Genomic DNA, 27,622 nt, shown 5'->3' on the forward strand with positions numbered 1-27,622 from the left:
TACAATAAAATTTGAAAGCAACAGCCCCCTTCGTAGTGCTATCTGGCAGCTAGAACTTACATATTTGTACAAAAGTTTGAGCCAACTGTTAGATGACGCCTTGATTGTGGATAGGTTTATCGATACTGCACCTTGTTCTGCAAGTTCTAAGTTAATTGGTGAGTGCACTTTTAAAAATATTTTTGAAATTTTTTAACTTTTTAACTCTTCATCTTTTGTACCTTCTTTTGTGTAACAAACATGTGTCACCCTTTATGTTTTTCTAATCTTAATTGGTGATATCTGATTACAGAAGTAGTCAAATTGGCATACTAAATAAGGAATATGTTAATAACGATCGAGACTGTTTTATTTACAAAATATTCTCAGTGTGATATCGATAGCTACGATACCACAACGTAGGTGCGCTCTGCTAGGTTGGCACTACGACACCGACGAAAGCGCCCTCTAGCCGGCGTTGTACAGCTCTACGAACTCCGCTCCAGATCCAGGGTATTTGATTCCGAGTAGACGACCAAGCAACACTGCTTCTATTTCATAGGGGGGAGCGTTTGTAACTTTATGAACAGCTTCTCACCTATGTGCTCATCTCGGCCAAAGTTAAGTACATAGTAAAACCACTTTTATTTGCAGTACTAAGTGTTCTACTTCACCTGCTCCTCCTAGATTCCTACAATCGGCCTACCCTCAGTTTTCAGGAGCAGACCCACGCGCCGCCATCCAGGCGGGATACAACAAGTGGCGACGAGCAGGGACTAAAAATTTTTTTATCCTCTCCTATCTTTTTTTTAGCTTGGTACTGCTTTATCTTTTTTGTGCTATCCATGTGTGAGTGAATGAATGTGCGTTCCCACCTTTCGGTATAAGTCTTTAATTTGTGTAGAACATGGCTTCGCCACAGGAACAGGCTTTGCTATCCAGCTTGTACGTTTTCAGGCTCAGCAAATGACGCAGTTGCTTGCTGCCATAAAAGGACTGGTCACACTACAAACTGCAGCTACTTCGGCGCCTCTGACGCCACCGCCTGTACCGACGCCGTCGCCAACGGCGCCACCATTTCGTGCCTTCAATCCTGACGTTGAACACTGGCCAGAATACATCGCCCAGCTCGAGGCTCAAGTCGCAGCGTACAACGTACCAGGTACAGAGTGGTTTGCCTTTTTCATTGCCAACGCGCATGTTGTGTTATACCGTGTGCTCGTGAAATTGTTTCCTACATCTACATTTATACTCCGCAAGCCACCCAACGGTACCCAGAAACTAAGACTTACGACGAAGTGATTGACACTTTGAATTCCCACTTCTGTGACAGTGTCAATGTGGTAGCTGCATACTACAGATTCTTTCGTCTCCAGCATGGCCCTACTCAGTCCAATAAATCTTGGTTAGCGGACCTTCAGGGACTAACTTCTGATTGTACCATTAATTGCTCATGTGGACGCTCATTTGCGGATATAATGATTAGAGATGCTATTGCACAGAATGTCGTGGGTCACTGCGTCCGCGAGCAAATCCTCAAATTTAAAAACCCGTCTTTGCAATGGAAATCACCGTGATCATCATTCACATCAGCCTATGGGCGTAATGCCATTTATTCAAAGCCTTCTGCTTCACGTACTTCAACAGCTCGTCGTGTGAATCAAGTTTTGCCAGACACTTCCTCTCGCATTCAGCGCAATGCGAGGAAACTTTTTGTAACTTTGAGCATTTGTGGACGTTCTGTTCGTATGCACCTGGACACTGGTGCGTCAGTTTTTTTACTGAACAGATCGACATATGACTTGTTTGGTTTGCTCCCGCTTCGTCGTTCACATTCCACACTGACTGCATTTACTGGACAGGAAATCAGTGCTCGGCGTGTGTAGTTTGCAAGCCACATATAGTGCAATGACATGTACGGTATCTTTCCATGTGCTCTGCTCTAGTGACGATACGAACATTTTTGGCATGGACGCATTTGAACTTTTTGGCCTCGTGATTCGAGACAATGTACTTTGCATCAACGCTAGTGACCATGCAGACAGTGTTGCTGCACTTTGCGGAACTCTTTTCTGATGGCCTTGGTTGTGCCACAGACTTTGCAGCGCATGTTGTAGTTAAAAGACAATGCCATGCCTATTTTCTGGCGCTCACTCCTGGTACCGCACACACTGCGCGATGCCGTAGCTGCTGAACTTACGCAATTGCAAGACAGTTGCGACGGGACGGTAAATAAAGAAGTGCGGTTGCGGAGTTTTCACACGAAATGTGCATATACAAATGTTGGTTAAAAAATGTTGTTGCAAATTTTGGCTCTCACGTATGTCTCAGGGGATGATTTTCACACTTGGTGCATTAGTACACTTCCACACCCGCGCATTTGTTATAGTTTTTGAATTAATTATTCACTTACACATAAGTACAGTTTATGCTAGGGAACAAGAATTAGGCGATTATAATACTAAAATAAGTTTTTCACAACACAGTCCAATCACTATTTATTGGCGTTGTCCTTTTCTTTCACACAATGAAATTAGAACTAGTAAGACAGTTTACAGTTTTACTTTAATAATAATTTGACTTCGAGCCCACAATAGCAATAATGTAGGCTGCTATAAACGAAATTTATTCAAATAATACGAACAGAACCAAAAGTCCCACTGTCCTCTTTGTTCTAGCAGTTTTGGCGCGAAATCAGTTCGCCACATGTTCACTTACGACGATGTATACCTCGTAAATCGCACTCACACAAATAATCGTAGCTTTTCCAGTTCACCAAATATTTGCTTGCACACTTGCAGTATTAAACAATACTCTTTGTCGAAATAAATCGGCGCGAAAAAGAATTCTCAAACGACCACTTGGGCCACCGTCCAGTGAGGCTTGCTCGTCACCCACTCTCCAAAACGACTCACCAACGACTGACCCCTGGCCAAGGTGGCTGCTCGCTTATATAGGCTCGGATGTCCAAACCCCTAGTTATTTAAGTACCAGTCTCACCAGTTAAGATTACAAATTTTGATACATACATCCTTCAAAATGATTCAAATGGTTCTGAGAACTATGGGACTTAACTTCTGAGGTCATCAGTCGCCTAGAACTTAGAACAACTTAAAACTAACTAACCTAAGGACATCACACACATCCATGCCCGAGGCAGGATTCGAAACTGCGACCGTAGCGGTCGCGCGGTTCCAGATATACATCCTTAGACAGAAATAAGTACACCATCGGAACCGCGCTCAAAAGTACATCTTATTTACTATGTTACATTAATTTCTAAGATTATTCTATCGCCCATAAATCAAGTTTTAGTTTTTGTAAAATTTCGCCACTTAGCGCAAATTTGTTTGTTGACATCTGTGCTGCAAAGTTTCAACATAGACCTGCATATAGCACCGTTTTTAGACGTAATCTATAGCGATCAACACATTGTGCTGCTCAAAATCTTCATATCTACAATTATTAATTATGGGCGATAAATGTTAATAATAATTTGCAAACAGTGAAAACTATTGCAAGTTAAGTATATAGTATAACTTAACTAGTTTAAAATACGTGTGATGCCACCCAAAATATTATATAGTGCCGTTCTTTACGCCATGAACTTTCTATTGAACTTTATAAACAATTTTGCCTCAAACTTTGTTTATTGCTCTTTACGGGGTTAATTATGTATGAATCTTAACATATGACTACGGCACTCGTTCCGCTATGACGAAACGTTTTTAATGAGTGCTCGCTCATTCCTGTAAGTTGTTATTTACTATTTTTATTAATCTTTCAGTATTCGTGATATTAAGGGGCTCCGGAAAGGCTCAAAATCATGAAAAGTTCAATTTTTCCTTTTTTGCGTTTTCTGAATCTGCAGACTATTACCTTTTAATAGATATATAACTTATTCAATTCCGAAGACTACAACTATTTTTAAATTTTTTTTGAAATGTGTTCTACATGGGTGTGACCCACTGTGGCGCTGTTAAACTGCTGTCAAATGGTGTTATTATTAACGTCCGTGTTCATCAGGTACATTTTAGTGATGTGAGATAAAGTATGTGTTGTGGCTAACCTGTGATGGTTCAATATATATCGCTGGTGTGATTGTCGATTGTTTCATGTTTATTTACTCTGTCGTTATCTCGAAAATATTCGTAATTAATTCTGTTTCTTGAGTCTCTGTTTTGTTGAAGTATAATAATGAGTAAAAGTAAAGTTATTAGAAATCCTCTGAAGGCTTTTAAGAAAAGGAGAAATGTTGGAAAGCCAAAGGTATGTGTTATTACTGTAACAATAAAGACGATGAAAATCCCCAACATAGCTTGTGTCCCAAAGAAGAAGACAGTTGGTGTAAATATAACAAAGGATTGCTAACTGGTGAAGTGTACACTCATAAGCATAGTCTGCCTCATGCAATAATGGAGGTGATAAAACCTATTTTCAGAGACTTAGCAGCACCTGAACTGTTGAAAAAGTGTATTCACGGAAAAACTCAAAACCCCAATGAAAGTGTAAATAGTGTTATATGGTCGAGAATCCCCAAGACTGTATGTGATGGAATAGAAACACTTCACTTTGGTGTGTATGATGCTGTTGCGACTTTCAATGATGGCAACATTGTAAGGTGCAAGGTATTTAAAAATATGGGAATGAAGATAGGTTCTAACATGGTACGAGCGATGCTTGCTTTAGACAAGGAACGCCTTCGGGCTGCAGACAGGGCTGTAAAGAGTCTAGAAATACAAGCAAGAGTAAACAGGAGGAGGAACAAGAGGAAGCTGGAGGAGGAGTTTGCAGAGGATGAAGATAATCCATCCTATGGACCTGGAATGCACTAAAAAGTTAATCCAATCTTTGTCGCTCGATTCCCAAAACTTTTATTTTCTCATACTAATTACATGTTTTCTAAGGATCTTCCAAACATATTTGTTTCAAACTTTCAGTAAATGTTACACAGTACCTTCTGCATAATTTAACACAGCCTTTTTCCAAAAAACTGTATTTTTGAATATATAAATAAAAAATTGCAAAAAATGTTGTGAATTTTCATTACAATTGAAAAAAAATCATCTTTAATAACTGAACTAAACTTTTGTAAAATCCCTGTGTAACGTTGTAGCCCATATTCCAATAAATAATCTGTAAAAAGTTCAACTTCCTACCTCAAATACTTTGTGAGGAAATATGTAATTTATAAGCGTTATTTTAACATTGCAAGTATAGGGCGTTCCGGAGCCCCTTAACCGATTTGTCGCGTGGCATTACCCGAGCGGTCTAGGGCGCCGCAGTCATGGACTGTGCGGCTGATCCCGGCGGAGGTTCGAGTCCTCCCTCGGGCATGGGTGTGTGTGTTTGTCCTTAGGATAATTTAGGTTAAGTAGTGTGTAAGCTTAGGGACTGATGACCTTAGCAGTTCAGTCCCATAAGATTTCACACACATTTGAACATTTTGTTAACCGATTTTGAGGTTACTATAACAATTGCGCCTTGTGACTTGAAATAAAGATCGATCTTTCAGAAGGTGCATATTGCTGACCACAGTCCATTGCCGCATCGCTCTTCACCGTAAGTTACATAGGTATCGCGTAATGCGCGAAAAACCAAACAATGCCCCCAAGCTGCAGGCCACGTGGCCACCCAACGACCGTTGCAAATCTTGCGCGGGCGCGACACGCGCTTCGGCGAACCGCGCACCATGTAGCGAGCTCGCTCTCCAAAAAGCAATGCTTGCATACTACACCTGTTCATCTAGTAATGGGGTTTTGTATTGTCACACAGTGGTGTTATTGAACCTGTTTCTGCTTCGCCATGGGCTTCACCTGCAGTGTTTGTGAAGAAACCAAACGGTCGTCACTGTATTTGTGCTGGCTTTAAAATCTACAGTAAATCCCCAGACAGTGGTAGCTACCTTTCCCTTACCGCATCCTGAAGACATTTTTGATAAGCTTGGTGCGGGAAAATTCTTTTGCACGATTGACTTGCGGGACACATACTTTCAGATTCTGCTTGACGAACAGTCGCAGCGCTATTTTGTGATCAACACCCGTCTTGGATTGTTCAAGTTTTGGCGTCTTCCGTTCGGTTGTGCTTCGGCTCCTGCTATTTTTCAGTCTTATTTGCAGCAGTTGTGTGCCACAGTCCGTGGTTGTTCCAATTATCTGGACGATATAGTTGTATCAGGTCGGACCCCTGATGAACATTTGCAGAATTTGCGTGCCTTATTTACTGTACTTTTGCAGGCAGGACTAAAGTGTAACAGACAAGTGCAAATTTTTTCAAACTGAGATTCAGCATTTAGGACGTATGATTAACGGGCAGAGTATCCACCCCTCACTATCACATCTCCGTGCGATTAGAGACTTGCCAGCACCCAGGAACTTGAAAGAACTTCAGTCTGTGTTGGGCAAAATTACATATTACATTCGGTTTATACCAAATGCAGCGTTGATTGCAGCGCCTTTGCATCGCCTTTGGTGTAAGATCGTTCCTTTTCTTTGGTCTTCGAAATGTGAGGCTGCTTTTGAAAAGCTTAAATCTGCTTTGTTGAGTGATCGCTGTTTGGTTCCGTTCGATCCATCCAAACAAGTTGTTTTGGCTGTCAATGCATCTTCCCATGGCATCGGAGCAGTTCTCTCACACTGCGTTAATTCTGTCGATCGCCCGATCGCTTTTGCGTCTAAGTTGCTCAGTTCTGCCGAGCAAGACTATTCTCAAATCGAGAAAGAAGCTTTAGCTATTTTATATGTAGTGACAGTTTCATGATTTTTTGTACGGTCGCAAGTTCTGTTTGGTCACCGACCATCAGCCTTTGAAGTCGTTTCACCCGTCAAAGCCAGTTCCAGCCTGTACTGCACAAAAATTGCAACATTGGTCTTTGTTTTTGTCTAACTACAATGAATAAATATTCTTTCGGCCTACAGCCCAGCATGGCAATGCCGATGCTTTGTCTCGTCTACCTATCGGTCCTGACGAAGTGTTTGATTCTTCCGTATTGTCCTGCATGTTTATTGATTCGCAATATAAGGAATTAGCTGATGGTTTTCCTGTAGATTTTCGTCGCATTGCTTCCGCGACAGCCGCCGATGCTTCTTTGCAGATTCTTTTGCAGTATATTCGTACTCAATGGCTTCCATCTGCTACACAGATTCGCGATCCACTTGACGTTACTTTGTGCAGCGTCACAACTTGCCTGTACACCATGGTGTTATCTTGTTAAGAACTGACAATGATCAGTCTCGTGTGGTTGTACCTGTTCGCTGCAGCCGGAAATCCTCAGATTGCTGCACGCTGGTCATTGGGGTATAGTGCGGACAAAGCAATTAGCGCATCATCACTGCACTTTAGTCGGCATTGATAAACAAATTGAGAATTTGCTTGCTAATTGTCGTTCTTGCGTGGAGCATCAATCTGCTCCCTGCCAGCAGTTCTTTGCATGCCCGACCCATACTGCGCCTTGGCAGCACATTCACATTGATTTTGTGGGTCCTTTATGGGACACCCGCTGGTTGATAGTCATTGATGCGTACAGAAATTTTCCTTTTGTTGTGCCTCTGTCTTCTACTACATCTGCCAGAACTATTCAGGCTTTGACGTCTATTCTCTGCATTGAGGGCCTTCCTGAAGTTATTGTCTCCGATAATGGCCCCCAATTCATGTCCTCAGAGTTTGAGAGGTTCTGTGCTGCTAATGGCATTCGCCATCTGACTTCAGCCCCGCTCCACCCCCAGTTGAACGACGAGGCTGAACGTTTTCTGCATACATTTAAGTCGCAGATGACCAAGTTGCACGCCACGCACTCTCGCGAGTGCGCGCTGTGGACTTTCCTTGCTTCATATTGCTCCTGGCCATCGGCACCCGTTCCCCAGTGGAATTGCTACATGGCCGCGCCCATCGGTCGCTCTTGCAGCTATCGCACCTACCATCGCGCTCTCCCGCTGCTTCGCCTCGTTCTGGCTTGGCGCCACATGATTTGGTGTTCTATCGCATTTTCTCTGGCAGGCAGCGCTGGGAGCAGGGACGCATTCTTCGCCAGCCTGGCTGTCGCCGCCGCCGCCGCCGCCGCTGTCGTCGTCGCCGCCGCCGTGTTCCTCCGCAGTGTCAGAATTGATGGATGCTGGGGCTGCCGTCATGCCGCCGTCGCCGTCACCCATGGAGGTCGTTGCTCCGCCTCCTCATCTGAGCATATCCAGTGGCGGTGCGCGACCTGGGCGGGTTTTCCACTGAGCGTTTTCCTCGCCCCCTCGCGAGCAATATGGGGATCCTGGTGGACAGCGCAACTCGGCAGTTCCACTGTGCACCTCGTCAGTTGCACAGTCCCTGGGTCCCTCCACCCGCCATCAGAAGCCCTACTCATCGACGGTGCGCTGTTTCAGGGGGGAGGGTTGTGGTATCGATAGCTACAATGCCACAATGTAGGTGCGCTCTGCTAGGTTGGCACTAGGACACCGACACCAACGACAGCGCCCTCTAGCCGGTGCTGTGCAGCTGTACGTGCTCTGTTCTGGATTCAGCCCATTTGATTCAGAGTGACAACCAAGCAACATTGTTTCTGTTTCATAGTGGGCGAGCATTTGTAACGTGATGTACGGCTTCTCACCTATGTGCTCATCTCAGCCAAAGTTAAGTACATAGTAAAACCACTTTTATTTGCAGTACCAAGTGTTCTACTTCACCTGCTCACCTTCCTACAATCGGCCTACCCTCAGTTATCAGGAGCAGACCCACGCGCCGCCATCCAGGCGGGATACAGCACTCATTGATCACAGACTCATACAGGAAATTTATATCTTTTATTAATAAATAGACACACTGTCTTGTGTGTGAAGAAGTATGTAATTACCACATGTGTGATTTCAGCTGTGACAATAACTTACAGGTCCTTCATGCAATATATTGGAAAACTGATAAACATTGTAGAATACTCATTGCAGAATGGATGTTGAAACTCATCTAATTTGCTCATTCACTCGTAAAAATAACACTAAGTGTTTTTTTCTTATTTAATTTAACTTTAAATTACAGTCACCATCTCAAATACATTAAACGATTTCATTTTTTGGATATGCAGCTGTTGTATTTTTAGTGCATCTTTAGTTAACATTATTGGACTGTTTTTTTCTTGTAACCCAAACATGTTTCGGCACCTTTGTGCCATCATCAGTTGGTTTTTGTTTATTGAAACACTGTAAAATGTGAACATATTTTAGATTGTAACTGATCTAACAAAATGGGGCCTAAAGACAGTTTTCTTTAGTTTCTGTCATTGCATTAATTTTACATTATACAGTTTAGCAGGACTGTCCATATGGTGCCCTACATTGATAGCTTGTCATCTACAAACCAAACGATGTAAATATGAATTTTATCAGTGAGTTAACACCTTCCTTGATTTTTAAACATGTGATTTTGGTGCGACAAACTGTTTCGCGAACGTATTTTTTATTACTCATTTCTTCTTGTGACAGACCCTTCTTTGTTCATGTTATGAGAGCACTGCACACGACTGTCATAACTGATCCTTGATATGCTGGATACTGGCACTGGGATGGAACTGATATCCGAGCTGTTCCCACACATTTTCTGTCGAAGACTCATTTGAATGTCTTACTGGCAATGAGAGTAGCACATGAGCACGCAGGCAGCACATAGCCACATGCCACGGGTGGACGAGCATTGTCCTGTAATAAAGTGGGACCAGGACACTGCCATTTGAGGGGAAACACGTGAGGTCACAGGATGTCCGTGACTTACAGTGGTGACTTGGGAGTTCAATCAGTCACTAGCAGCCATGACCTGAAGTCATACACTATGCGTCCCCACACCATGACGCCAGTTGTAACTCTACTGCGCCTCTCCATAACCCTGGAAGAATGGCCTCTCTGAGCAGGTCGTCGACATATTGCCCGGTGGTGACTGTGAGGGGAACTGCAGAACCGCGATTCATCGCTGAACACAATGTGACGTCATTCACTGATCATCAGTCGCATTTCCTTGTCACAGAATCTCTCCAAACATAGCCATATATGTTGTAGTGATAATGGCAGCCTACCTGTGGCACGGTAATTCCCTAATCTGGCTGCTGCTAGTCCCTGACACATGCCGTGGAATGACACAGAATTTTGTATGGAGTCCATTACTTGCTCTCGAGTGACGAGCTAAGATGTGTAGGAGCTACTGGTCCACGATACGGCATTCCTTTCTTGTGTTGGTCAGATATGGTCGAATGGCATCTTCATGAGTATGCCTGCCCTGAGGTTTCCATGCAGTGCAATACTCGGCTGTTGTCACGTCCAAATGCCCCAGAAATCTAGATATTGCACGATTCAGTCTACTGGCGGAGTGGAGACCCACAATGAGACCCCTTTCAAACTCTATTAGGACCTGGCAACGCTGTCTCCCATGAGAACGTGGCATCTCTGCATCCTTCGCAATGGCAACACATCTGATGCTGTTCACACCCCTTACACATGTGTACGGCTGCTTACCCAACAATGAGAGATGGGTGGTAACGTCATCACAGGAAAGCTGGACAGGAGCATAAATGATTGTCGAACAAGTTAAGACAATAAATTAAAGATTTACTTGTATTTCTCCAAGCACATGAAGATTTATTACAAGTGATGCGGCAAGAAACAGAGTTCAGCTAATACAACAGCAACAACGAGGGTCACAGAGCCACGACCAGGTAGCGTCTGTGTAGTTTCATGTAGCCATGTGACTCCGAGCGTGAATGGGCTGCGCCGCTGCCGCCGGCTGTCCTACACTACTGGCCATTAAAATTGCTACACCAAGAAGAAATGCAGATGATAGTCGGGTATTCATTGGACAAATGTATTATACTAGAACTGACATGTGATAACATTTTCACGCAATTTGGGTGCATAGATCCTGAGAAATCAGTACCCAGAACAACCACCTCTGGCCGTAATAACGGCCTTGATACGCCTGGGCATTGAGTCAAACAGAGCTTGGATAGTATGTACAGGTACAGCTGCCCATGCAGCTTCAGCACGATACCACAGTTCATCAAGAGTAGTTGCTCGACCACCATTGACCAGACTTTTCAATTGGTGAGAGATCTGGAGAATGTGCTGACCAGGGCAGCAGTCGAAAATTTTCTGTATCCAGAAAGGCCCGCACAGGACCTGCAATATGCGGTCGTGCTTTATCCTGCTGAAATGTAGGATTTCGCAGTGATCGAATGAAGGGTAGAGCCACGGGTCGTAACACATCTGAAATATAACGTCCACTGTTCAAAGTGCCGTCAGTGCGAACAAGAGGTGACAAAGACGTGTTACCAATGGCACCCCATACCATCACGCTGGGTGATACGCCAGTATGGCGATGACGAGTACACGCTTCCAATGTGCGTTCTCCGCGATGTCGCCAAACACGAATGCGACCATCATGATGCTGTAAACAGAACCTGGATTCATCCGAATAACTGGCGTTTTGCCATTCGTGCACCTACGTTCGTCGTTAAGTACACCATCGCAGGCGCTCCCGTCTGTAATGCAGCGTCAAGTGTACCCATAGCCGTGGTCTCCGAACTGATAGTCCATGTTGCTGCAAACGTTGTCGAACTGTTCGTGCAGATGGTTGCTGTCTTGCAATCGTCCCTATCTGCTGACTCAGGGATCGAGACGTGGCTGCACGATCCGTTACAGCCATGCAGATAAGATGCCTGTCATCTCGACTGCTAGTGATACGAGGCCGTTGGGATCCAGCACGGCGTTACGTATTACCCTCCTGAACCCACCGATTCCATATTTTGCTAACAGTCATTGGATCTCGACCAACGCGAGCAGCAATGTCGCGATACGATAAACCGCAATTGCGATAGGCTACAATCCGACATTTATCAAAGTTGGAAACGTGATGGTACGCATTTCTCCTCCTTACACGAGGCATCACAACAACGTTTCACCAGGCAACGCCGGTCAACTGCTGTTTATTAGAAATCGGTTGGAAACTTACTTCATGTCAGCGGGTTGTAGATGTCGCCACTGGCGCCAACCTTGTGTGAATGCTCTGAAAAGCTAATCATTTGCATATCACAGCATCTTCTTCCTTTCGGTTAAATTTCGCGTCTGTAGCACGTCATCTTCGTCGTGTAGCAATTTTAATGGCCAGTAGTGTATATTGTGGCGGAGAGGGGTGCTCGCAGTACTGAACTACTAGAAACATAACTCGGTGAGCATACTCCATTGGGTCCACTGGATCCCACACGACTGCGGTTGGCATCTCACGGAAACTTGCAATTCCATTGCTATGACGCCTGTGAGGTGGTATGTGATACCACATCATACCTTATCAGATGTAGCAACTGCATTAAACTTGAACAACATTAATGCATTCTGGTGCCCATTTTACCTGTCACAGAGAATTACAGCTCTAAATATTTTACATACCAGCCAGTGTACATGTACAAATTACATTGGAGTGCAGCAGCGGTGCAGTAGCGAGTCGCATATTTAGCTTTCATATTTGTTTTGTAGTTTGAATCTTAATTTATTTCAGATTGTTTGTGCACTTGCATATTTAATTACATAAAAATCTTGCGTATTCTCGTATTTGAGAAGAGTATTATTGCTTATTAATAGCCGTAGAGGATAAATTCGTGGAGTCGTTAGATATTAGCAGCAGGATGGATAGGGTGTGTGCGTGCTGTGTGCAGGCGCAGGAGGAACTGGCCGCGGTTCGCGAGCAGCTGAGCGGGCTGTTGGCCACGGTCAGCTGCCTTCAGGCTGCTGCCTCCAGGTGCAGCGATGGCGGAGGGTCTGACGTGTCGCTTGAGACACCCCAGGTGTCTCTTGCTGCGTCCGCTGACTCAGCCGCTGAGGCACTTTCCAGTGTACCCGGCGCGTTTGGGCCGCCCTCATGTCAGGGTGAGTGGCGGACTGCAACACATTCGTGTCGCTTGAGGCAGAGGGCCAATGTGGAGGCTGGGCGGCTGGCCTCGCCCATTCATCTTGTCAGTGGGCAGGTGGCTGCACCTTCAGCAGGGCCCGAGCAGGCACACGGGGGGAAAGGCTTGCTGGTTATTGGAGGCTCCATCGTTAGGCGGGTGATGGAGTCCCTTAGGAAAATAACGTACAGGGCTGGAAAGAAATCAAACGGACACTCGGTTTGTCTGCCTGGGAGCCTCATCCAAAATGTGAAGGCGGCCTTGCCTGCAGCTATCGAGTGTACGGGGTGCAGTCGTCTGCCAGTAGTTGCTCACGTCGGCACCAATGATGCCTGTCGCTTGGGTTCTGAGGCAATCCTCAGTTCGTACAGGCGGCTAGCAGATATGATGAAGACCGCTGGCCTCGCACGCGGGGTTCAAGCACAGCTCTCCATTTGCAGCATCGTTCCCAGAGTGGATCGGGGTCCTTTGGTTTGGAGCCAAGTGGAGGGTCTCAACCAGAGGCTTTGTCGACTCTGTGTCGGTCTTGGCTGCAGATTTCTAGACTTGCGCTATTGGGTGGGGAATTGCAGGACGCCATTAGATAGGTCAGTGGTGCACTACACAAAGGAAGTGGCTACTCGGGTAGCAGAGTACTTGCGGCGTGCACATGGTTTTTTTTTTTTTTTTTAGGTTAGGCAGTAGTGAGAGGTGTCCTGATGAACACTCACCTGTGGACGTGCAGGCAGGGAAATCAGGACGTGCTCAGTGTAAAGACACTTCAGCTATCAAGGTATTAGCAGTAAATTTTCAGAGTGTTCAGAATAAAGTTCCTGAATTTACTGCCCTCCAGGAAGCGTGTGGCTCGCAAATTATTCTCGGGACTGAGACCTGGCTGAACCCTGAGATAGGAAGTTCTGAAATATTTAGTGAGGGTTGGAACGTGTATCGGAAAGACAGATTAGACACCGTAGGAGGTGGTGTCTTCATTGCAGTTGACAAAACTATTGTCTACTGAGGTAGTAGAGTGTGATTGTGAAGTTATCTGGACACATTTAACAGGGCTAGGGGATATAAAATTAATTGTGGGGTGTTCTTACAGGCTATCAGGTTCCACCGTGACTGTTCTAGAATCATTCAAAGTGAGTCTACATTCTGTATCGCAGAAGTACCCAGATAATGCTATATTAGTCGGAGGCGACTTCAACCTACCTAGTATAGACTGGGATGTTTATGGATTCATTACAGGTGGTACAGACAAGATGTCGTGTGAATTACTTTTGAACACATTATCCGAAAACTGTCTTGAGCAGCTAAATCGACAGCCAATGCGTAATGGAAATATTTTAGATATAGTAGCCACGAACAGACCAGACCTCATCGACGGTGTCAGTGTTGAGACAGGGATTAATGATCATGATGTTGTCATTAAGACTATGGTTACGAAAGTTAAAAACTCGGTCAAGAAGGCTAGGAGAGTATTCTTACTAGAAAAAGCAGATAAGCAGTTGTCAGCATCCCACTTAGTAAATGAATCGACTTCATTTACTTTTGGTACGATGGACATGGAAGAATTATGGGCAAATTTTAAACAAATTGTAAATCACGCTTTGGACAAGTATGTGCCGAAAAAGAGGGTTACGGACGGAAAAGACCCACCGTGGTTTAACAGCGCCATTCGGAGAATGCTCAGGAAGCGAAGACAGTTGCACTCGCGGTACAAGAAAGAGTGGGAGAATGAGGACAGGCAAAAGTTAGTAGAGATTCGTGCTGCTGTAAAAAGAGCGATTCGCGAAGCATTCAACCACTACCACCGTCATACCTTAGCAAAAAATCTTGCTGAAAACCCAAGGAAATTCTGGTCTTACGTAAAATCGGTAAGCGGGTCGAAGGATTACATCGTCACTCACTGATCAGTCTGGCCTGGCAATGGTAGACGGCAAAACGAAAGCTGAAATTTTAAATTTAGCATTTGAGAAATCTTTCACGCAGGAGAGTCGAACAAACATACCGCCGTTTGAGTCTCGTACAGATTCCTGTATGGAGGACATAGTGATAGACATCCTTGGGGTTGTGAAGCAGCTGAATGTGTTGAAAATAAATAAATCACCAGATCCTGATGGGATTCCAATTCGGTTTTACAGAGAGTAGTACTCTACTGCATTGGCTCCTAATTTAGCTTGCATTTATTGGGAATCTCTTGCCAACGTAAAGTCCCGAGCGACTGGAAAATAGCGCAGGTGACGCCTGTATATAACAAGGGTAGAAGGATGGATCCTCAAAATTACAGACCAATATCCTTAACATCGGTTTGTTGCAGGATTCTAGAATATATTCTCAGTTCGAATATAATGAATTTCCTTGAGACAGAAGTTGCTGTCCATGCATCAGCACGGCTTTAGAAAGCATAGCTCCTGCGAAACGCAACTCGCCCTTTTTTCACATGATATCTTGCGAACCATGGATGAAGGGTATCAGACGGATGCCATATTCCTTGACTTCCGGAAAGCGTTTCACTCGGTGCCCCACTGCAGACTCCTAATTAAGGTACGAGCATATGGGATTGGTTCCCAAGTATGTGAGTGGCTCGAAGACTTCTTAAGTAATAGAACCCAGTACGTTGTCCTCGATGGTGAGTGTTCATCGGAGGTGAGGGTATCATCTGGAGTGCCCCAGGGAAGTGTGGTAGGTCCGCTGTTGTTTTCTATCTACATAAATGATCTTTTGGATAGGGTGGATAGCAATGTGCGGCTGTTTGCTGATGATGCTGTGGTGTACGGGAAGGTGTCGTCGTTGACTGACTGTAGGAGGATACGAGATGACTTGGACAGGATTTGTGATTGGTGTAAAGAATGGCAGCTAACTATATAGATAAATGTAAATTAAGGCAGATGGATAGGATAAAGAATCCTGTAATTTTTTGAATACTTGATAAGTTGTGTAGCGCTTAACAGTCACGTCGATTAAATATTTGGGTGTAACATTGCAGAGCGATATGAAGTGGGACGAGCATGTAATGGCAGTTGTGGGGAAGGCGGATGGTAGTCTTTGGTTCATTGGTAGAATTTTGGGAAGATGTGGTTCATCTGTAAAGGAGACCGCTTATAGAACGCTGGTGCGACCTATTATTGAGTACTGCTGAAGCGTTTGGGAGCCCTATCAGGTCGGATTGAGGAAGGACATAGCTATTCAGAGACGGCCTCTAGATTTGTTACTGGTAGGTTTGATCATCACGCGAGCTTGAGGCTGTTGCCAATGGGCATCACTGTGGGGGTCCGGATGGGGGTTTGTCGGGGACGGCCAGCTCGTCCCACGCATCCCCCGATTGGACTAAGACTGTGGTTGCCCGGGATACTGCCCGCATTGAGGCTGATCCCTCACCTGTGGTAGAGTGGGAGGTCGTCTCAAGGTGTGGCAGGGGGCGAAAGACATTCCGGAGGGCTGAACGGAAGGCCTCTCCAGTTTGTCTGACGAACCGGTTTCAGGCTCTGTCTCAGGCTGATACTGATCTTCGGCCTGACACGGCTGCTTGTCCTGTTCCAGAGGTTGCCCCTCAGTCTGCAAGATCCGGGCGGTCGCAGAGGGTGGGCTTACTGGTAGTTGGGAACTCCGTCAGGTGCGTAATGGGGCCCCATTAGGGAAATGGCAGCAAGAGAGGGGAAGAAAACCAATGTGCACGCCGTGTGCATACCGGGGCGAGTCATTCCAGATGTGGAAAGGGTCCTTCCGGATGCCATGAAGGGTACAGGGTGCACCCATCTGCAGGTGGTCGCTCATGTCGGCACCAATGATGTGTGTCGCTATGGATCGGAGGAAATCCTCTCTGGCTTCCGGCGGCTATCTGATTCGGTGAAGACTGCCAGTCTCGCTAGCGGGATGAAAGCAGAGCTCACCATCTGCAGCATCGTCGACAGGACTGACTGCGGACCTTTGGTACAGAGCCGAGTGGAGGGTCTGAATCAGAGGCTGAGACGGTTCTGCGACCATGTGGGCTGCAGATTCCTCGACTTGGGCTATAGGGTGGTGGGGTTTCGGGTTCCGCTGGATAGGTCAGGAGTCCACTACACGCAACAAGCGGCTACACGGGTAGCAGGGGTTGTGTGGCGTGGGCTGGGCGGTTTTTTAGGTTAGATGGCCTTCGGCAAGTACAGAAAGGGCAACAGCCTCAACGGGTGCGGGGCAAAGTCAGGACATGTGGGGACCAAGCAGCAATCGGTATTGTAATTGTGAACTGTCGAAGCTGCGTTGGTAAAGTACCGGAACTTCAAGCGCTGATAGAAAGCACCGAAGCTGAAATCGTTATAGGTACAGAAAGCTGCCTGAAGCCAGAGATAAATTCTGCCGAAATTTTTACAAAGGTACAGACGGTGTTTAGAAAGGATAGATTGCATGCAACCGGTGGTGGAGTGTTCGTTGCTGTTAGTAGTAGTTTATCCTGTAGTGAAGTAGAAGTGGATAGTTCCTGTGAATTATTATGGGTGGAGGTTACACTCAACAACCGATCTAGGTTAATAATTGGCTCCTTTTACCGACCTCCCGACTCAGCAGCATTAGTGGCAGAACAACTGAGAGAAAATTTGGAATACATTCCACATAAATTTTCTCAGCATGTTATAGTCTTAGGTGGAGATTTCAATTTACCAGATATAGACTGGGACACTCAGATGTTTAGGACGGGTGGTAGGGACAGAGCATCGAGTGACATTATACTGAGTGCACTATCCGAAAATTTCCTCGAGCAATTAAACAGAGAACCGACTCGTGGAGATAACATCTTGGACCTGCTGATAACAAACAGACCCAAACTTTTCGACTCTGTAAGTGCAGAACAGGGAGTCAGTGATCATAAGGCCGTTGCAGCATCCCTGAATATGGAAGTTAATAGGAATATAAAAAAAAGGGAGGAAGGTTTATCTGTTTAGCAAGAGTAATAGAAGGCAGATTTCAGACTACCTAACAGACCAAAACGAAAATTTCTGTTCCGACACTGACAATGTTGAGTGTTTATGGAAAAAGTTCAAGGCAATCGTAAAATGCGTTTTAGACAGGTACGTGCCGAGTAAAACTGTGAGGGACGGGAAAAACCCACCGTGGTACAACAATAAAGTTAGGAAACTACTGCGAAAGCAAAGAGAGCTTCACTCCAAGTTTAAACGCAGCCAAAACCTCTGACAAACAGAAGCTAAACGATGTCAAAGTTGGCGTAAGGAGGGCTATGCGTGAAGCGTTCAGTGAATTCGAAAGTAAAATTCTATGTACCGACTTGACAGAAAATGCTAGGAAGTTCTGGTCTTACGTTAAATCAGTAAGTGGCTCGAAACAGCATATCCAGACACTCCGGGATGATGATGGCATTGAAACAGAGGATGACACGCGTAAAGCTGAAATACTAAACACCTTTTTCCAAAGCTGTTTCACAGAGGAAGACCGCACTGCAGTTCCTTCTCTAAATCCTCGCACAAACGAAAAAATGGCTGATATCGAAGTAAGTGTCCAAGGAATAGAAAAGCAACTGGAATCACTCAACAGAGGAAAGTCCACTGGACCTGACGGGATACCAATTCGATTCTACACAGAGTACGCGAAAGAACTTGCCCCCCCTTCTAACAGCCGTGTACCGCAAGTATCTAGAGGAACGGAGGGTTCCAAATGATTGGAAAAGAGCACAGGTAGTCCCAGTCTTCAAGAAGGGTCGTCGAGCAGATGCGCAAATCTATAGACCTATATCTCTGACGTCGATCTGTTGTAGAATTTTAGAACATGTTTTTTGCTCGAGTATCATGTCGTTTTTGGAAACCCAGAATCTACTATGTAGGAATCAACATGGATTCCGGAAACAGCGATCGTGTGAGACCCAACTCGCTTTATTTGTTCATGAGACCCAGAAAATATTCGATACAGGCTCCCAGGTAGATGCTATTTTTCTTGACTTCCGGAAGGCGTTCGATACTGTTCCGCACTGTCGCCTGATAAACAAAGAGCCTACGGAATATCAGACCAGCTGTGTGGCTGGATTGAAGAGATTTTAGCAAACAGAACACAGCATGTTGTTATCAATGGAGAGACGTCTACAGACGTTAAGTAACCTCTGGCGTGCCACAGGGGAGTGTTATGGGACCATTGCTTTTCACAATATAAATAAATGACCTAGTAGATAGTGTCGGAAGTTCCATGCGGCTTTTCGCGGATGATGCTGTAGTATACAGAGAAGTTGCAGCATTAGAAAATTGTAGCGAAATGCAGGAAAATCTGCAGCGGATAGGCACTTGGTGCAGGGAGTGGCAACTGTCCCTTAACAGAGAGAAATATAATGTATTGCGAATAAATAGAAAGAAGGATCCGTTATTGTATGATTATATGATAGTGGAACACACTGGTAGCAGTTACTTCTGTAAAATATCTGGGAGTATGCGTGCGGAACGATTTGAAGTGGAATTATCATATAAAATTAATTGTTGGTAAGGTGGGTACCAGGTTGAGGTTCATTGGGAGAGTGCTTAGAAAATGTAGTCCATCAACAAAGGAGGTGGCTTGCAAAACACTCGTTCGACCTATACTTGAGTATTGCTCATCAGTGTGGGATCCGTACCAGATCGGGTTGACGGAGGAGATAGAGAAGATCCAAAGAAGAGCGGCGCGTTTCGTCACAGGATTATTTGGTAACCGTGATAGCGTTACGGAGATGTTTAATAAACTCAAGTGGCAGACTCTGCAAGAGAGGCGCTCTGCATCGCGGTGTAGCTTGCTGTCCAGGTTTCGAGAGGGTGCGTTTCTGGATGAGGTATCGAATATATTGCTTCCCCCTACTTATACCTCCCGAGGAGATCACGAATGTAAAATTAGAGAGATTAGAGCGCACACGGAGGCTTTCAGACAGTCGTTCTTCCCGCGAACCATACGCGACTGGAACAGGAAAGGGAGGTAATGACAGTGGCACGTAAAGTGCCCTCCGCCACACACCGTTGGGTGGCTTGCGGAGTATAAATTTAGATGTAGATGTAGAAATGCTTCAGGAGCTCGGGTGGGTGACTGCAGTACAATTTTACTGCCGCCAACTTATATTTCGCGGAAAGACCACAAAGATAAGAGATAAGGGCTCGTACAGAGACATACAGGCAGTCATTCTTCCCTCGTTCTGGTTGGGAGTGGAACAGGGTGAGAAGATGTTAGTTGTGGTACGAGTTACCCTCCGTCACGCACCGTATGGTGGATTGCGGAGTATGTATGCAGATGTAGATGTAGATGTAGATGTACATTGTCAATCGGCTGTGTCTTCTGGAAGCTTCAGTTTTCTTTTTGCAAGGAGGAATATTTGATAAACATCAGTAGATATTTAAATGAACCATCCCTAAAATTGTTTGAACATCTCCCAGAAAGTCTTTGTATTTAGTTATAAGATTTTTCAAGTCTGTGTTGGTCTTGTTCGCAAATATAGTGCAGCAAACGACAGCCATCTTTATAGCCGAGACTAACATAGGTATATCCTCCTAATTATTGTAGCTCCAGGTGTCACGTGCTGGAAGAGCTCGTAATTTGACTTGATGCCTGAGAGAAGATGGACTAGTGAGTCAGTGTCTATGCGCGGCCACACTTGGCTCTCGTGTAAGGCCTTCTGCTGGTGCTACAGCGGGTTGGCGCCGAGCTGTAGTCTTGGTAGCCCCATACAGCGTTCTGCCCAGTCTGACGCCTTCTGCAGCGCCTCTTCTGCCACTCTCCTCCCACCAAGAAACGCTCTGACTGATAATTTACACTGTCCTATCAACAAAACATATTAACTCCTTCCGTTTTTCACATTATTACAAAAAATGTGCTAGTTATTTCTTGAAAAATTAAATGGTATACTGTAGCAAGCGAGAAATTTGAAGTGGTATAGCGTCACATCACAAAAACGTAACTTCTGAACCAGAATAAACAACTAAAAGTAGATATTATGAGTTCTTTAACACGCAAAGTCTGAGAAATCCAAATGCATGCAAGCAAAGAGTTTCATTCCACTCCAGTAGTTTTGTTTCTACATAGATTACGGTAGTTACAGCACAGTGTGAACAACAGCGAGAACATTTCAACTATCGAATGTTCCACGATAATAAATCTGAAATTAATAACATTTTGTTATCAGATCAGAACCGGCAATGGTGCACTATAAAGGAACATTGCGAAGGAAATGGGCAACGATAAAAAATGTGTAAATAAAATATAAAAACGTCTAATTGGCTTCAACAGCAATCAGTAATCTTAACCCTCAGTACCAAAGCTAGCACAAATGATACTGATAAGTTATAAACCGAGCTCGCACGCGATGGGCGGGAATTATTGTAACATGGACAGACAGAAACCTCCATCAATGTGCATAGCTTGTTTTTAAATTGAGAGCACTGAGGCCAATAACATAAGAGTGTATAAATACACTGAAGCTCCAAAGAAACTGGTGTAGGCATACGTATTCAAATACAGAGATATGTAAATAGGGAGAACATGGCGCTGTGATCGGCAACAGGCACAGTTGTTAGATCGGTCACTGCTGCTAGATGGCAGGTTATCAAGATTCAAATGAGTCTGAATGTGCTGTTATAGTCGGCGCACAAGCAATGGGACCCAGCATCTCCGAGGAAGCGATGAAGTGGCGATTTTCCTGTACAACCATCGCACGAGTATATCGTGAATATCAGAAATCCGGTAAAACATCAGATCTCTGCCATCATTGCGGCCGGAAAAAGATCCTGAAATACGGCTGAAGAGAATTGTTCAACTTGGAAGAAGTGCAACCTGTTCACAAATGGCTTCAGATTTCAGTGCTGAGCCATCAACAAGTGTCAGCGTGTGAAACAATCAACGGAACATCATCCATATGGGCTTTCGGAACCGAAGGCACACTCGTGTACCCTTGATCACTGCACGACACAAAGGTTTGTGAGTAGTTACAAAATGTATGTTCTGGAACACTAGGACAATTTTATAAAAAATAAAAAATCGCTTGTTATCACTCACGATTTTCTTATTTTTCACAAAATTGTCCTCATCTAAAAATGGCTCGGAGCACTATGGGACTCAACTGCTGAGGTCATTAGTCCCCTAGAACTTAGAACTAGTTAAACCTAACTAACCTAAGGACAGCACAAACATCCATGCCCGAGGCAGGATTCGAACCTGCGACCGTAGCGGTCTTGCGGTTCCCGACTGCAGCGCCTTTAACCGCACGGCCACTTCGGCCGGCTGTCCTCATCTCCCAGAACATACATTCTATAACTACTACCCTTTTTATCTAATAATAATATACTATAATAACTATAATAAAAAATAATTTATTCCATATACATTTCCAAAAGGTGAATGTAATGTAATGTAATTAAATATATTAGGTAATTAACTATTATTTTAAAAAACAAGTTTTAAAAGACTTTTTTACAACTTATTCTTAGTACCAAAAATTACCATATTTTTGACTTTTGTGAAAAACATGCTTTTTAAAAGACATTTTTAAAACATCTTCTTAGACCCAAAAATTGTCCTATTTAATAATTCTGTTAAAAACGTGTTTTTTAAAATTATTTTCAAAACAGTTTCTAAAAAAGTATTTGTATATCTTTTTCTTAGCCCTAAAAATGTCCTATATTTTACTTTTGTGAAAAACTTTGCCGTTGGTGGGGAGGCTTGCGTGCCTCAGCGATACAGATAGCCGTACCGTAGGTACAACCACAACGGAGGGGTATCTGTTGAGAGGCCAGACAAACTTGTGGTTCCTGAAGCGGGACAGCAGCCTTTTCAGTAGTTGCAAGGGCAACAGTCTGGATGATTGACTGATGTGGGCTTGTAACAATAACCAAAACGGCCTTGCTGTGCTGGTACTGCGAACGGCTGAAAGCAAGGGGAAACTACGGCCGTAATTTTTCCCGAGGGCATACAGCTTTACTGTATGATTAAATGATGGCGTCCTCTTGGGTAAAATATTCCGGAGGTAAAATAGTCCCCCATTCGGATCTCTGGGCGGGGACTACTCAAGAGGATGTCGTTATCAGGAGAAAGAAAACTGGCGTTCTACGGATCGGAGCGTGGAAAGTCAGATCCCTTAATCGGGCAGGTAGGTTAGAAAATTTAAAAAGGGAAATGGATAGGTTAAAGTGACATATAGTGGGAATTAGTGAAGTTCGGTGGCAGGAGGAACAAGACTTCTGGTCAGGTGACTATAGGGTTATAAACACAGTCAAATAGGGGTAATGCAGGAGTAGGTTTAATAATGAATAGGAAAATAGGAATGAGGGTAAGCTACTACAAACAGCATAGTGAAGGCATTATTGTGGCCAAGATAGATACGAAGCCCACACCTACTACAATAGTACAAGTTTATATGCCAACTAGCTCTGCAGATGACGAAGAAATTGATGAAACGTATGATGAAATAAAAGAAATTATTCAGATAGTGAAGGGAGACGAAAATTTAATAGTCATGGGTGACTGGAATTCGTCAGTAGGAAAAGGGAGAGAAGGAAACATAGTAGGTGAATATGGATTGGGGCTAAGAAATGAGAGGAAGCAGTCTGGTAGAATTTTGCACAGAGCACAACTTAATCATAGCTAACACTTGGTTTAAGAATCATGATAGAAGGTTGTATACATGGAAGAACCCTGGAGATACTAAAAGGTATCAGATAGATTATATAATGGTAAGACAGAGATTTAGGAACCAGGTTTTAAATTTTAAGACATTTCCTGCGGCAGATGTGGACTCTGACCACAATCTATTGGTTATGACCTGTAGGTTGTACAGAGTTTCAGGGAGAGCATAAGGGAACAATTGACAGGAATGGGAGAAAGAAATACAGTAGAAGAGGAATGGGTAGCTTTGAGGGACGAAGTAGTGACGGCAGCAGAGGATCAAATAGGTAAAAAGACGAGGGTTAGTAGAAATCCTTGGGTAACAGAAGAAATATTGAATTTAATTGATGAAAGGAGAAAATATAAAAATGCAGTAAATGAAGCAGGCAAAAAGGAATACAAACGACTCAAAAAGGAGATCGACAGGAAGTGCAAAATGGCTAAGCAGGGATGGCTAGAGGACAAATGTAAGGATGTAGAGGCCTATCTCACTAGGGGTAAGATAGATACTGCCTACAGGAAAATTAAAGAGACCTTTGGAGATAAGAGAACCACTTGTATGAACATCAAGAGCTCAGATGGAAACCCAGTTCTAAGCAAAGAAGGGAAAGCAGAAAGGTGGAAGGAGTATATAGAGGGTCTATACAAGGGCGATGTACTTGAGGACAATATTATGGAAATGGAAGAGGATGTAGATGAAGATGAAATGGGAGATACGATACTGCGTGAAGAGTTTGACAGAGCACTGAAAGACCGGAGTCGAAACAAGGCCCTGGGAGTAGACAACATTCCATTGGAACTACTGACGGCCTTGGGAGAGCCAGTCCTGACAAAACTCTACCATCTGGTGAGCAAGATGTATGAAATAGGTGAAATACCCTCAGACTTCAAGAAGAATATAATAATTCCAATCCCAATGAAAGCAGGTGTTGACAGATGTGAAAATTACCGGACAATCAGTTTAATAATCCACAGCTGCAAAATACTAACACGAATTCTTTACAGACGAATGGAAAAACTAGTAGAAGCCGGCCTCGGGGAAGATCAGTTTGGATTCTGTAGAAATACTGGAACACGTGAGGCAATACTGACCTTACGACTTACCTTAGAAGAAAGATTAAGGAAAGGCAAACCTACGTTTCTAGCATTTGTAGACTTAGAGAAAGCTTTTGACAATGTTGACTGGAATACTCTCTTTCAAATTCTAAAGGTGGCAGGGGTAAAATACAGGGAGCGAAAGGCTATTTACAATTTGTACAGAAACCAGATGGCAGTTATGAGTCGAGGGGCATGAAAGGGAAGCAGTGGTTGGGAAAGGAGTGAGACAGGGTTGTAGCCTCTCCCCAATGTTATTCAATCTGTATATTGAGCAAGCAGCAAAGGAAACAAAAGAAATTCGGAGTAGGTATTAAAATCCATGGAGAAGAAATAAAAATTTTGAGGTTCGCCGATGACATTGTAATTCTGTCAGAGACAGCAAAGGACTTGGAAGAGCAGTTGAATGGAATAGACAGTGTCTTGAAAGGAGGATATAGGATGAACATCAACAAAAGCAAAACGAGGATAATGGAATGTAGTCGAATTAAGTCGGGTGATGCTGAGGGTATTAGATTAGGAAATGAGACACTTAAAGTAGTAAAGGAGTTTGCTATTTGGGGAGCAAAATAACCGATGATGGTCGAAGTAGAGAGGATATAAAATGTAGACTGGCAATGGCAAGGAAAGCGTTTCTGAAGAAGAGAAATTTGTTAACATAGAGTATAGATTTATGTCAGGAAGTCATTTCTGAAAGTATTTGTATGGAGTGTAGCCATGTGTGGAAGTGAAACATGGACGATAACCAGTTTGGACAAGAAGAGAATAGAAGCTTTCGAAATGTGGTGCTACAGAAGAATGCTGAAGATAAGGTGGGTAGATCACATAACTAATGAGGAGGTACTGAATAGGATTGGGGAGAAGAGGAGTTTGTGGCACAACTTGACCAGAAGAAGGGATCGGTTGGTAGGACATGTTCTGAGGCATCAAGGGATCACCAATTTAGTATTGGAGGGCAGCGTGGAGGGTAAAAATCGTAGGGGGAGACCAAGAGATCAATACACTAAGCAGATTCAGAAGGATGTAGGATGCAGTAGGTACTGGGAGATGAAGAAGCTTGCACAGGATAGAGTAGCATGGAGAGCTGCATCAAACCAGTCTCAGGACTGAAGACAACAACAACATTAAAGAATAAGTATATATAATTATTTACTTTCCGCTTTATCAGCCATAAGATTAAATGAAACAAATCAGAAACAATTTAATAAGTAAGATACTAAAATTTTTTCTTAAAATGTTTCAGAAATGTATATAAGCAAGAAGTTAACACTTTCATATTTTTTTAAGTTTTTCATTCATTTATTTAGAAGCAAATGATAATTAATAATTTTCAATATGTATTCTATGTTGGGCATCATATGTAAGATTCTTTTTAACATACATAATTACATAAGCAAGTGTATCATCCGGAATTTTATCATTAAAAGTTGCACAAAGTTTCATAGTTTTTTGTGTAGTTACAACATTCTTTCTACGTGTCATATTAATTACATAAATTGGATAATTATTTATGAAACTAAATGGACTAATATCAATATCTGATTTTAGTAAAGTAATTCGTTTAAAATCTAAAAATGCATCATATGCCTTCAGAAAATTATTTGGCGGACTGATACTCCACATTTCTTGGGGAAAAACTTCATTTCTACCATGTTTTAAATATATATTCTGTAGTTTAACATGATCAAATAATGATGAATCAACTAACTGATTATTTTTACGATTTTTTTAAATGTAACAAATACGAAGTATGACATATCAAATTCTGTAGAGTTATAGAAATTTGTTATATCTAGTTCAAAATTGTTTTTACCAGATAATCTGGCAACTTCTTGTGTTTGAAGTTCATAAAAAGAAATAGGAATTTTAGGATTTAGAAGAATAATTTCACGTTGTTAAAGTTCATAATTTGGTTCATATTTAACTGGTACACGAATTTTCATAGATTCTTTAACTATTTTTCCTTCTTTAGGAAGTGTATCTTTTATTTCAATTCCAGCATCATTTTTATCAGACCAATGTAAAATAGTGTCTCCGGAAGATGAACTACGTGTAAAAATTACAGTTTGTAAGGTGTATGCTTCGCCGGCGATGGGCGAAGCATGACAGAATCTTTGACCATAGAGTAGTTTATTGTTAGTGTTGCTTGTCGCGAGTCTGCGCAAGTCGACAGTGGTAGTCGGAGTCTGTCTGCAGTAGTAGCGAGTGGACTGTAGTAGGGAGTCGGCATGCATTGGCTGTGTACTCTGGTCGTGACTCTGGTCGTGACTCTGGTCGTGACTCTGGTCGTGACTCTGGTCGTGACTCTGGTCGTGACTCTGGTCGTGACTCTGGTCGTGACTCTGGTCGTGACTCTGGTCGTGACTCTGGTCGTGACTCTGGTCGTGACTCTGGTCGTGACTCTGGTCGTGACTCTGGTCGTGACTCTGGTCGTGACTCTGGTCGTGACTCTGGTCGTGACTCTGGAGGATGAGTATTGTTGTAGAAGGTAAAGAAGCAGCCTTGTGCATATTTGATAATGTATGTTAATTGTAATTTAATTTGTTAAAAAAATGCCCCAATAATTTTTTTATGAAGTAACTTTTTTAAAGAAAAGTATTCATTTCAATTTAAAGAATATCTCCTATGCATTCCTTCCAAGAATATATATATATATATATATATATATATATATATATATATATATATATATATAATATATATATATATATATATGCGCCAGCATTGCACGAAGCTGTGTCGATAAATAAGAGCAGATATAGTTGCAGTTTTTATTGAGGTAAGAATTTTGCTTTTGTTATTCAGAATAGTGCTGAAGGTCAGCGCTGCTGTCCTTATAAAATTTACCAGATATTATTATTTCTGTTAGGAGGTTACATTTCGTTGATGATTCATTATTTAATCAATATTATTGTGTGGTTTATGGTCAATTTTCATTTACCATTTTTGTGGGAAGTTTACGCTTGGCTCCATTTCAAATTATTATTTAACAAAATTTCGTTCGGAGCAGTTACACTTGGCGACCCTGCCAGGATAACAGCCTTGCGCATATTTAATAATCCTCCAGAGTCC

The 27,622-nt window shown here is 43.4% G+C and overlaps 1 protein-coding gene across 1 annotated transcript in view; it reads right to left on the minus strand.

Moving 5' to 3' along the window:
* Positions 1-8,101: 8,101 nt before the first annotated feature.
* The window catches only part of LOC126229630 (protein TsetseEP-like), a 57,630-nt gene continuing 38,109 nt past the window's right edge, over positions 8,102-27,622 (minus strand). The window contains exons 2-3 of the mRNA XM_049942371.1: positions 26,783-27,012; positions 8,102-8,236 (exon numbers count right to left, since the gene is read on the minus strand). Of these exons, the coding sequence (XP_049798328.1) occupies positions 8,102-8,236; positions 26,783-27,012 (365 nt within the window). The remainder of the gene's footprint in view (positions 8,237-26,782; positions 27,013-27,622) is intronic.

The sequence above is a fragment of the Schistocerca nitens genome, unplaced genomic scaffold (assembly GCF_023898315.1).
Source record: "Schistocerca nitens isolate TAMUIC-IGC-003100 unplaced genomic scaffold, iqSchNite1.1 HiC_scaffold_376, whole genome shotgun sequence".
NCBI classification, from domain to species: domain Eukaryota; kingdom Metazoa; phylum Arthropoda; class Insecta; order Orthoptera; family Acrididae; genus Schistocerca; species Schistocerca nitens.